The sequence below is a fragment of the Phodopus roborovskii genome, unplaced genomic scaffold (assembly GCF_943737965.1).
Source record: "Phodopus roborovskii unplaced genomic scaffold, PHOROB, whole genome shotgun sequence".
In the NCBI taxonomy this organism is placed as follows: domain Eukaryota; kingdom Metazoa; phylum Chordata; class Mammalia; order Rodentia; family Cricetidae; genus Phodopus; species Phodopus roborovskii.
Genome location: NW_026126511.1, coordinates 55,362,681 through 55,375,382, shown reverse-complemented (window position 1 = coordinate 55,375,382; position 12,702 = coordinate 55,362,681). Strand labels below are relative to the sequence as shown.

The 12,702-nt window shown below is 45.7% G+C and overlaps 1 protein-coding gene across 2 annotated transcripts in view; it reads right to left on the bottom strand.

Moving 5' to 3' along the window:
- Nucleotides 1-12,702, bottom strand: part of Cryl1 (crystallin lambda 1) — a 97,663-nt gene that overhangs the window by 78,879 nt on the left and 6,082 nt on the right. Inside the window, exon 2 of one of the 2 annotated variants that reach the window (XM_051195617.1) lies at nucleotides 8,348-8,455. The exons of the other annotated variant lie outside the window; for it this stretch is intronic. Within the exon in view, the coding sequence (XP_051051574.1) occupies nucleotides 8,348-8,455 (108 nt within the window). The remainder of the gene's footprint in view (nucleotides 1-8,347; nucleotides 8,456-12,702) is intronic. 2 annotated transcript variants of the gene reach the window in all.

Below are 12,702 nucleotides of genomic sequence, written 5' to 3'. Positions count from 1 at the left end.
AGGGCGGGAGAGGGAAAGGGGACAGGGGGAGAGAGGAGGAGATTAGGGGGGGAGGGAGAGAAGATGTGACTGTGAAATATGGACAGACTCAAACCCTTGCTCCCTGCTGGGGAAGTAAACAGTGCTCTGGCAGTCAGCGTGGAGACGCCTCAAACCTTAAAAACAGAAGCCCATGGTCATCTATTCTAAGTACCAACCGAAAGGGTCAGAAACAGTCTTTTTGGGGAGGTTGAATTTGTGAGAGGTATTCAAATACATGTATGCAATGTGTGTGGAGTCCAGGGTCAGCTTCCGATTCCGCTCCTCAGGAGTCATTCTCTGTTTTTGGAGACAGGGTCTTTCACTGGGGCCTGAGGCTCACTATGCTGCCTGGCATCAAGCCCTAGGTATTCCAAGCACACACCACCATGCCAGGATTTTCACATGAGAACTGAACTCAGGTCCTCACGCTTTACATGGCAAACACTTTATAAACTTCACTATCTCCTCAAGCCCCAAAATGCAGCCATGTTTACAGTAGCACTGTAGAAGCCATAGAAGGATCTACTAACAGGAAAACAAACGCAGCATATGCATATCACAGAGCATCGTTTGTCCTTGAGGAGAAGGATAGGTAGATAAAATGTGTTCTAGCCAAAAGGAGTACCATTCAACCTTTAAAAGGGAAGGAAGGAACTCTGGCATGCTCTGTGTAGTTCTTAAAGATGCCGTGCCAAGTGAAATAGGCCATTCACAAAAAGGCAACCCCTGTGCCCGCTCACGCTTGGTTATGGTACCAAGAGCAGTCAACTGGGAAAAGAAAGCAGGCTGCTGGTTCCCAGGGCTGAGAGTTTGGGAGAATGGGGAGTTAGCGGTTGGGGAGTGCAGGCAGTGTCTGCTCCTGAGCATCTATGAATGGTGATGGCAGCTGCACGGCCTTGCCTAGGCCTTGTGCACTGACTGTGCTTAGAGTGGTGCCATAACAGATTCTATAACACATGTCTTGCCACATTTTAACATTTGTAATTAGTTAAAAAAAAAAAAAAGTAAAGGGTGAAACTCACTCAATGGTGGGGTTGGATATAACCAACGATTCATTCTCATTCCTAGCTCAGGCCCCTGGCATGGAAGAGGCTGTGGAGGACACTGTCTTAGCCGGGTGTAGTGAACCTATGATCCCACCATTTGGAGAGATGAGGCAGGAAGAACATGCATGTATAAACCAGACTGGACCACACAGTGTGACACTGCCAAAGAAAGCGGGGGAGTTGTGAGCAGGAGCCAGCACCATGCCGTGTAACCTGTGCAGTCACACCAGGTGCATGCTGTTTGAGTGGGGAGCCCACATTCTCATTTTTCTCACCAACCAGCACTGTTCACACTGCATGCAACACTGAGTGGGCAGAACACACACAGCTGCCCAGAAACCACCTGTGCCCCCCAAAATAAACCGCAGACTTTTTATCAGCAAGTAAGACACCTTTAATCCATTTCACATCATCAGCTTTACCTTTTGGGAAGCAAATACATCTAAGTGTGGAAAATCAACACACTTGCAGGGCTACCCTCAATGAATGTTAGTAATGGCTGCAATATACCTATTCTACCACTAGATGTCAGGCTAACATTATGGTGCAGAATAAAAACATGCCAACCCTGCAGTGTGGCCCCAGCACATGGAAGAAAGATCAGTTCAGGATCATCCTCAGGTACATAGCAAATTTGAGGCCTGCCTTGAACACAACAGACTCTGTCTCAAGGCCTAAAAACTTAGAAGGGGAAAAGTCTGCAAAGAATTATCATTATAAGATAAAATAGGAGTGGTTTTCTTTTGAAACTGTAAAAATAAATTTTCTTTTTAATTTACATTTACTGCCTCTCCATGTGGAGGCCAGAGACATGTCAGGTACTTCTCTCTCTCTGACTTATTTCTTTGAGGCATGGTCTCGAGCTCACATTTTTTCAGCTTGGCTGGGAAGTCCCAGCAATGCTGTATCTTTAATACCATGGCATAAGGCAGCAGACATGGGCAAGACCATGTTCTTGGTGCTTGCTCTATGAGTGGATTCAAAGTCAGGCTGTCAGGATTGTGCAGCAAGCACTCATATTTTTACTTGTGAGCCCACCTTTCATGGCTGAGCCAACCAACCCACAGCGAGCAGTGAGCACCATCCTTGAGCCCACATCTTTAGTGCTGCCCAATCCTGAACAGCCCTACCTTACTGCCAGTACATTCATACCCAAGCACGCGGTGTTGAACAGAAGCCCCTGGCCTCAGAATGCTCAGGGACAGTCACCTGAAGCCCCACGTCTAGAGCAAGCCACAGTATTCAGACTCTTCCCCAAAGTTCTCACGTGTCACTGCTGCAAATCAGATAAACTAAGGCTATTACTTCTCAGGTAGAAAAGCAAACAAAGGAAGTGAAGCAATTGCCTGAACTGTCATGATGGCAGCCAAGTAAGAGCAGAATCTGTGAACACCCAGATAGCTGCAGCGGGATGACCCAGCCGAATCCACAACCGGAAACTGTGAACCTTAAACCACCAGGCTCAGCTTACTCCTGGGCCCGCACCCTGAGCGTCCTTCTAGATGATGAGACTGCATCCATTTACTAGCCATCACTAAAATCACATATATCATCCCTGCATGAATATGTCTATGATGCCTTATAGTTTATACTTTAAAACATATGTACCATATATATTTTTATGTCATATTTATGCTTATTATACTCTCTGATAATATATTTTATTACATTTTCTGTGTGTAGCCAATCTGTAGAAATACAGTAATTTTTTTCTTCCACATGGTATTTTGTCTGCCTCCTTGGGATTTTACCTCCAAAGTCTACGTTCAGTTTCTCCTTTTCAAACACTCAAAAACAGTATGGTCGAAATACCAACTCCCCAGCGGGCAGCCAGCATATGGGCTGCAGACTGAATGCAAATATAGTCACTCTGAAAAAATGGGTAGGGCCGTGTTCTGTACAGCGAGCTCCATTTGTTCACAGAATGTCCCCCTATGTCATGGATTAGAGCAGTGAAAATTCCTCAGGCCACCGGTCCCCAAGCCTTGAAGTCAAGGGTGGCTGCTGATTGCAGAAGCCCAGCCAAGGCAGGCACAGTAGTTCCCACGTGTCCTGCCATGGTCCCTGGGTTGGCCATCTTGGCGGGGCTCTCTAACATGGAGGCTGCTGGTCTAAACTGCATCGCCTTTCTATATAGCAGATGGCACTGGGTAGTGCTAGGAGGTCACAGTGAACAATGGTAGAGGAAGGTTTCCCAGCAGAAAGTGGCAGCATTTCCATGCACCATGCCTTCCAGGTTTCTGCTGAGTCACTGTTAGTACTGTTCCACTGGCCAGTCCACACCGCCTGGCCCAAGTCCAAGGTCAGAGTAGAAAGCCACCTTGTGCTATGTTGACACACACACCTGTAATCCCAGGGCCTGCCGGATTGACACATACATGTAATTCCAGGGCTTGGAAGGCTGAGGCTACCCTGGGCTACACTGTGAGGCTGCCTCAAAACAAAACAAACATTATATTGCAAAGGGGCCAACCGAGGATTCTTGTCTTGTATGCATGAGCCCCCAAGTTCAATCCCCAGACTGTAAAACAAGAAAAAAAAAAAAATGTGTGTTGGTGTCCACAGACAGGGGAATAATTTATGGCCATTTTGTGGTCCACATTCGAGTGAGTGGTTTTGTGTTATTGCTGCTGTTGTTGTTTTCTGACAGTGTCTCAGGACCCCAAACTCCTAATCCTCCTGTCTCCACCTCCCAGGTGCTAGGATTATGGGCATAGACCACCCACTTCACCCATCATTCCAGCTGCCCTAGCCTAAGGTGCATGGGGAAACAAAAAGATTAAGTTTCCAAACAGGCAAAGAGCAAATCCAGGGGAATCCAGGTGGAAACAGAGTTTAAGATCAAGTTTAGGCTAGGGCTGAAAGGAGGCTGGAAAGATTAAAAACAAGGGATGGGGTCACCTTCAGGGCATGCTCAGAAACCACGATGTCAGCTGTCTAGGAGCCAGAGGGCAGGGCAGCTGCCTTGTTTCAGAGATCACTTCCAGTGGTTTATTAACTCCTGATCCATATTTTAAAAAAGAAGAAGAAAAAAAAAAAGCTGTTGCAGAGGGAAATGAGTCCCAGGGACCATAGCAAGTAGAAAAAGGCAGATGACAAATACAGATGTCACCACCCAAAGGCAGTGATCACAGCCTAGGACTTGAGCCACACAAGACAGCATGCTCATCCCTCAGCAGAGGTGGGCAGTCAAATGATAACCCATGGCTGAGGACTTGCAGAAATGCAACAGCTACAAATCCTAAAAAAAAAACAATACACTCAGATCTGCAGGCAACTGAGTACTCAGCTTACTGGGTTTCAGTTTATCTTCTTAAGGTGTCCTTGAAGCCCTTTACTCTGAAGGGCTTGAGACCAAACACCTTCGAGCTCAGAGCAGAACAATGGCAAAGCGGGGAGGCATGGGCACGGGCCCTCCCCTTTAGATACGCCCTCCACCTGAGAGAGCAACAAGTTTCTCACTGTGCCTCCCTGCTAGGAAAGAGTAGTCCTGGATGACATTTGTTTTTCCATGCACTAAGACCTCCTGTCACATAGTACGCATAACTCCTGTTTTGTTTGAGCCAGGGTCTCAGTCTGTGGCCCAGCCTAACCTGGAATTTACCACAATCCTTCTGCCTCTGAGCCACTCACTATGCCTAGCTTCTAATGTCTTAATATTAAAAAAAAAAAAAAAAAGTCAACGTCTCCTATATTACATTTGTTTTCACACTTTCTAGATGAATATGTACTATTTCTACTATTTAAGATTAGTTACCAAGAAAGACAGAGGGAAAAGGCAGGAAGGTTGTAAACTCCAGGATAGCCTGGGCTACACAGCAGGTTTAAGGCTATAAACTGATAAATATAAACAAATACCATCTCTGAAAGTAGAGGGGACATGTAGCTCAGGGCCACTGGTCTACAGTCAATCTAACATACAAGGGATTTCTAAGACAGTCTAAAACAGTGTGTGAGTGTGTGTGTGTGTGTGTGTGTGTGTGTGTGTGTGTGTGTGTGTGTTGTGAGCACTGGTACCTGAAGAGCCCAGAAGAGGGTTTGCATGCCCTGAGCTAGAGTTACACACAGTTGTCAGCTGCCTGAGGTGGACGCTCTCAACAAAGAAGTTCTTAAAGAGCATCAAATGTTCTTAACCACCGAGCCAGCTCACCAGGATGTTTTCCTGCTGTAAAATGTTCAGAACAATCAGAATAAAGCCAGGACCAGTGGCACACTCTTATGATCCCAGCATTTGGGAAGTAAGTAGGAAAATCAGAAGTTCAAGGCTATCATGGCTACATATAGAATTCAAGGCCAGCCTGGGAGTCAGCCAAATCATGGGGGTGGGACACATGACCAGGGAGGGGGGATCTATGAGAATATTATCAGAACAGAAAGAGCAAGCAAGAAAATCAGTATCACCAGGCAAGTCTCCTTTGAGGACCTCAGCAGCTGGGTATCTTGTCTCACATCTGCTGTGGGGTGAGGGATCTTAAGAAGAGAACTGTCCCAAGTTTGAGGCAAGACTGGGCTACATGATGAGCCCTGTTCCTACTAAAACCTACTAACACCTAGAACCTGTTATATCCCAGGCTCTGAGACAACACCTGTCATCCGCAGTGACCGGCACAGAGCTCCTGTGACACTGATAAATGCCAATCACTGAAAGCAAAATGCACAGCTCAAACCTAATGGTGCCCACTGCCTAGAGCAGTGGACACTCCCCCACGAAACTGGCAGGTAAATGCCAGGGGCCACAAAGACTCTGACCCATCACTTCATGGCAACACTCCCTGTACTTTATTAGCTGCTGGCAGTTTTGGTCACTTACAGCCAACAACAATACTAGGACAGTTCTGAAGCTGACATCGCTCAGCTCTGGGGCCACCAACCACAAACACAATCACCAGAAAACCAGTGGCAGGTCTGGGGCTGCTGAACAGCTGTCACCATCCAAGGATACAGTGCCAAGGCGTGGAACCACACCGCTCAGCCATCAGACTTTGAGATAACAGATCTCCAAAGACTGAAATTCCCCTGGGAGCCTAATGCTGAGAGAAGGAAAAGGCAGAAGGCCCCGGTGGCAGCTCAAGGAGGAACTTGGCTCCCTGGAAGTTACTCTGTGATTCTGCAGCTCACCAGGGTACCTTGTGGGACCAGAAGGTAGACAATAAAAGCTCAGTAATGGGCAGGACCACACCTGGAGCAGGACTGCCCAGTTATGTGTACCACTTGCCCACTGTTTAAACCTAAGCCTTGTGTTAGGGAGTCACTTGACTGTTTTTATTTGCTCCTTTTCCCCATATGGCCATCCTGACTAAATCTCCTACCTCTCCTTTTCACTGTAGCTTGTGGCTGCAATTGGTGTGCCAGGATGCGTTACTGAGCCTAGCTTGTTGGGCAACTGGAGCCCAGGATTTGACCCTAAAACCTCTGGTAACTGACACTTTAGCCAGCTGCCATTTCCAAAGCAAGGTCCGCGAAGCTCTAACATAAACTACCCATATGGGACTAGAAGATGACTTTGACAAAGTGTTGCTGTTCCTCCCAGCTTCAGGATCTGCCTCCTCAGGTTCTGCCAACTACAGGCAGAAAATACAGGAAAATGTTTTTCATCTGTGTGGAGCATGCACAGACTGTTCCTTGTCATTGTCCCTAAACAATACTGCACAACTACTCCCATAGCATTTGCATTGCATTGGTGATAGCAAGCCACCTGGAGATGGTGGAAAGGATACAAGGATACAGGAGATGAGTAGGTTCAATATAGATGCTACCCCACATGCCTACAAGCAACTTGGGCATCTGCAGACTCTGGTGAGGGATCCAATCGATATACTTTTACTGATGTATTTGAATATTCTCTGAAGACTTCTACTCCCAGAAATATAGTGGACCAGAATTTCTGAAGAGTCACTTTACAAAATCTTTACATAGGATTCTGAGTACGAGTAATTATTATGTGCCAGGAAGTCACAGCAAATGAAAATCTTTAAGGATCCCACATTAGCCAGAAACATGTTTTTTAATGGAAAGAAGGAAAGAAATTGCATTTACCTAATGATAGAGCACATGCTTACACATACAAGGTCCTAGGTTCAATCATCAGCACCGAAGAAAGAGCTGGAATAGACAGATGGCAAAAAATCGTGTGGAAAGTTGACACATGTCATATGCCAGCAGCAGATCAAAGACAAGAGGGTACCATGCCCAGAATGCTGGCTGTACCTACTGCTTTCAGGGATACAGAGGACCAGGAACTCTAGCTTATTGCTGGGGAGAGCACAAAACAGTACAGCCACTTTGGAAGTTAGTGTGATGGCTCTTTATAAAACCAAATATACTTTTGCCATTTAATTCAGGAAGTCTCCAACTTCAGTGTTTATTCAAAGGAACTGAAACATGTCAGCACTAATCTGCACATGAATATTTATAGCATCTTTATTCATAACTTTAGAAACTTGGAAGCAACCAATGTACTCTTCAGAAAGTTAAAGAATAGTCCAGGCAATGGACTGTTATTATTCAGTGTTAAAATGTGATAGTTCATTAATACATGAAGGAAATTGAAAAGCATATTGCTAAATGAAAGATTCTAACTGGAAAGAGCTACTAACAAACTACTTGACTCCAACTATGTAACATTCTCAAGAGACAAATTATGGACATAGTAAAAATATCAGTGGTCACCGGGGCCTGGGGAAAGGATGCATGAAGAGGCACACAGAGCATCTTTTGGGTGGTGGAAATATTTGACGTGCTCCTGTAACAGTGAACACACAGAGGGCAACCTACAGAATATACAATACCAGAAGAGAACCCTAAGATCAAGCAAGGACTCTAGGTGGCATTGACTTATCAAGACATTCTCATCTACTATGGGAGAGGAATGTTGAAGGTGAGAAACATTGAATTTTGGTAAGTTTGAGGCACATGAGAAATCACTATTCCTTCCTCTAAATCTTGCTGTGAGTCTAAAATATCTCTAAAAGCTTAAAGCAAGGCTGCCAGCATCCCTATCACCATAATGGACACATAAGTAACTGCGGAGACACTCATGGGATCGAAGGCTAACATTCACACATCCCATCTCTCCCTCACTTGCCAGTGTAAAGGCTCTCTTCACAACAGGCGCCCCACCACTTCCGGTGGACCTTAAACCTGGCCTTTGTCGTCTCGGAGTTACTGCAAGAGCTGTGCCATGAAAACAGGCAGGTACAGATAGTCACAGCCAGGAGGATCTGATGAGTGAGATGGATGGAGAGGAGCAGGGACATCTGATGACCTCCAGCCAGGCCTACCTGATGTTTTCCAGGGCGTTTGTTATCTGCTGTTGCTCAATGTCATAAAGTTTCACCTTGAGGCCTCCACTGGCAAATAGCATAGCCCAGCTCTGACCAATGAGTCCACTGGGGAGAAAATCCACAAAAAAAAAGAAGATTCAAATCATTTATTGATCCAATCACTTTTCATGTCTTATATAAAGCAACTATAAAAATTATACAACCTCTCATTCTTATAACATTTAATAAATATCTGAAAAGTTTACATGGCCTTTATGCTGGATTGTTTGGTACAGGATATCTAGAAGGACTTAAAGGGAAGATGGGTGTCACCTCTGCAACACTGCCTCTTTTACTTACAGACGAGACTCCAGCATCCGTGTTGGTACCTCCTGGGGACCTCATAAGCTCTCACTCACGGATACTGAGGGACAGCTGCACTGTCCCTATCCACCCTCTGCCCCCAGATAATGTCTCCCACTATCAGCACATCCAAGCATGGAATAGGTGCCAGACACCAATAGACACTTTTCAGGTCTCACCTCTGTTAATCTTTGCAATAGATGCTATCCGTTTCTCTTTTACACTTAGGAAAGGAAGGCATCAAGGGATAACTCCGAGGCAGGCTGCTTGTGCTATGACTAGGAAAGGAAGCCAAGAGGGCTGACTCAGGAGCCTTGCTCTTTGTTTCAGGTTTTGTTTCATTTTTACAAAGAATAAGCATTTTTATCAAAAGATATGCTTAGTGTAGAGTCCAAGAATATGGGTTAAGAGAAAGAAAGGCAGGACTAGAGAGATGGCTCAGCAGTTACAAGCACTGACTACTCTTCCAGAGGACCTGGGTTCAATTCCAAGCACCCACATAGCAGCTCACAACTGTCTGTAACTGCAGTTCCAGGGAATCTGACAACCTCACACCAATGCATACAAAATAAAGTTTAAATAATTTATTTTTGGCGTTTTGAGACAGAGTTTTCCTGTATTGCTTTGGAGCCTGTCCTGGAACTAGCTCTATAGACTGGGATGGCCTCAAATTCACAGAGATCTGCCTGCCTCTGCCTCTCCGAGTGCTGGGATTAAAGGTGTGCACCACCAATACCCATAATTTAAATAATGTTTAAAAAGATTAAAATGTGGGGGGCGGGGGGACTAAGAAAGAAGGATACCAGAGAGCATGTGTGTGAGCTTCTCTAAAAAAAACCCCAAGATCTAACTTTTGTTTTTCTTGCGTCCAGACAAGGTCTCCTGTGACAGGCCAGGTTGGCCAGGGAGCTGAGGGATTTGAACTCCCAATTCTCCTGCTCCCACCTCTAGAGTGCTGAGATTCTAGGCTTGTGTGCTGCCACCCCAGTTAGTACAGTGCTGAAGTGCAAAGCCACAGGCTCTCCCACGCTAGCCTGCACTCTACAGAATGAGCTACGACCTGAGCAAGAGTCTTCACCCTATGTCCCATCCACCCTTCCAGACTTACTGAAAACCAAAAGGACAAAAAAATCACCATTTCCAAAGGACTAAACACAAAGTTATAAAACACAGATGGGTGCAAATAATGTACCTGTTATCCCAGAACTTTGGGGTCAAGACAAGAGAGTTTGAGGTCAGGGCCGCAGTGGGCTACACAGTAAGATATGTATCAAAAAAAAAAAAAAAAAAAAAAAAAAAAAAGCCAGAACACATTCAGGGTCCAAACTGGCTTCTAACCCCATTCTTCAGTCAAAGGAAGCAGGACCTTGGAGAAAGGAACAGTCGTAGGACTGAGGATGCGAGATGAAAGATGGTGCTGGAGCAGTCTGCCACATCGGGAAGCCAGGAAGTGCTAAGGTGATGCCTGGCTAGCCCAGATGTCAAAGGGACACATATAACCATTAAGAGAGTGCCCAGGGGCCAAGGCAGTGAAATCTAGGTTTCATCACATAGAAATGAATAAACAAATAAAAGTACCATTGTGGAAGAATTCCAACAATTTATGCAACTACACCACCCTCAGGGACATGAGGTCACACTCTGTGACAGCTATTCTTGGTTGTCAACTGGACCACATCTGAAATAACTAACACCCAAGCAGCTGGACACACCTGTGAGGGGTTTTTCTTAACTGAATCATGGGAAGTGGGAGCACCCGCCTTTAATTCGGACCTTAGGTCAGAAGACACCTTTAGTCTGGGTCACACAGCCTACATAAAGGACATGGAAGAAGGAAGCTCCCTCATGTCACGCTTTGCTGGCTTGCCCTCACTCTCACTGGCGAGTCTAGTCCTTTGCTGGGATTAGAGCCTATGTCTTTGGGATTCCGGCATATACCAAAGAGTTGAACAACTACTAGATTCTTGGATGTTCCATTGGGAGACGGCCATTGTTAAACTAGCTGTACCACAGTCTATAAGCCACTCTAATAAACTATGTAAGTCCTCCATCCACCCCTAAATGTAACTTAGGCAGAGCCACTCTCAAAAGTATAGTAAGGAAGGAAACAGGGAGTAACTCAGCCATAGCAAAGCAAGGCAAACAGGACCTTAGTCAGGTTGTTCAAGGTTCCTATCAATCATGGTGAGTCATACTGACTGTTCACTCCCAGATGTGCTGCAATGAGAATGGCCCTTGACCTCTAAGCCCTTTCCCCCTACAGCCTCTGCCTAATCAAGGGCAAAGTATTAGGAGAACAAACAGAATTCAACTTCTTGCCTGGTGTTTTTCAAAACTGACAAGGACACCAAGAATAAGGAGAATAAGAAATGTTAACAACCTAGAGGTGTTGATTCAGAAACAGCAAATGAAGTGGCCCTCTGCATCGGTGAGGGATTAACTCCAGGGTCCTCCTGCCCTATCCCAGTAGATGGCCATGTCCCTTACCTAAAATGGCATAGCATTTGCACAGAACCTATGCCCATCATCCCATTATCTGTAGATCCTGCCTTGATCATCTGTAAATGACTTACACAACAAAAATGCTATAGCACATGACTCTCCTATTACATTGTTTAAAGAGTGGTTCTCAACCTTCCTAATGCTGGGGACCTTTTAATACAGTTCCTCATGTGGTGACCCCCAACCATAAAATTATTTCATTGCTACTTCATAACTGCAATTTTGCTGCTGTTATGAATCATAGTGTAAGAATCTGTTTTCCCATGGTCTTAGGCAACCCCTGTGAAAAGGTTATTCAACCCCCAAAGGAGTTGAGAACGACTGGTTTAGAGGCTAATGACAGGAAAGGGTCTGCACACATGAAGTCAGACACTTTCTTGTTGATGATTTTCAGTCTGCAGATTTGGAGCCCAAGGGCACACAAGTGTGAAGACAGTCTCCTCCTGGGACTGATTAAGCACTCCATTGTTACATGCAGGCAGGCTTGGCTGAGAATGTCTAGGAGCAAATGACAAGTCCAAGCAAGACCATGCTTCCATCCTATCGCAAGGCCTGGGAGGTCCAGTAGCTGTAACCCAGGTCTTTCTGTGTATCTCAGCATGCAGATAGAATTTCAGTTTTGTGCCGGAAAGTGGGGGGAAGCAGCGCTGATCAGCAGTATCACTTTGTGCTTGTTTGACAGGATGAACTCCACACGCTTGAAACCTTTGTAATCTTGGCACATTGTAGAGCTTGATAAGTGTTCGTTGTTGTCAACAAAAAAAGCTGACATATGCTAGTGACAAACTCTAGATAAAGGTCAGTGGCACTTCCTACAGGGTTAAAACAAGAGCAGCACAGCGGGCCAGCCGTATGCCAGGCACCACTCCAGCTTCAGAGCACATGAGTTTGCAGTAGGCGTAGGCAGCCACCTAACGGAAGTGCTGGGGAAGAGGAAGTAGCAGGAAATGGGGCCTGGGAGGCAGAGGAAATCTGAAAGCATCACCAGAGACTATCTCACCAGGGAACTGGCAGGAGGTGAGAAAAGGTGTCTGGAAGAAGTGTCCCCGGCAGAGCTGGAGTGTGTTTGCATGTCCAGGGGAACAGGGCAGTGTCACTGGCACAGAGGTAGTGGGCAAAGTGGCAAAGGATGGGGTCAGAGAAGGGAGGGTGGGGTGACTTCATTGCATACTCAGTGCCTCAGAGGCCATGCAGGACTTATGGTTTTAATCTGGGTGTGATGGATAGCCAATGAAAAGTTTTAGATTACAGATGTGAACTGACTGGTTTTAAAAGTTTAAAAGCAAATGTCTGGAGCTGGAAATGGTGGAGCATAGCAGTACTCAGGAAGTTGAGTCAAGTGGCTTTTGAGTTTAAAGCCAGCAAGACCCTGCAATACACACACACACACACACACACACACACACACACACACACACACCACATTTCAAGATGCTGGGCATCAGCAGCAACTGTAGCTTCCAGTCAGCCTTGAGGTCACTAAGGAAACTAGACACTCCACGGTGTGT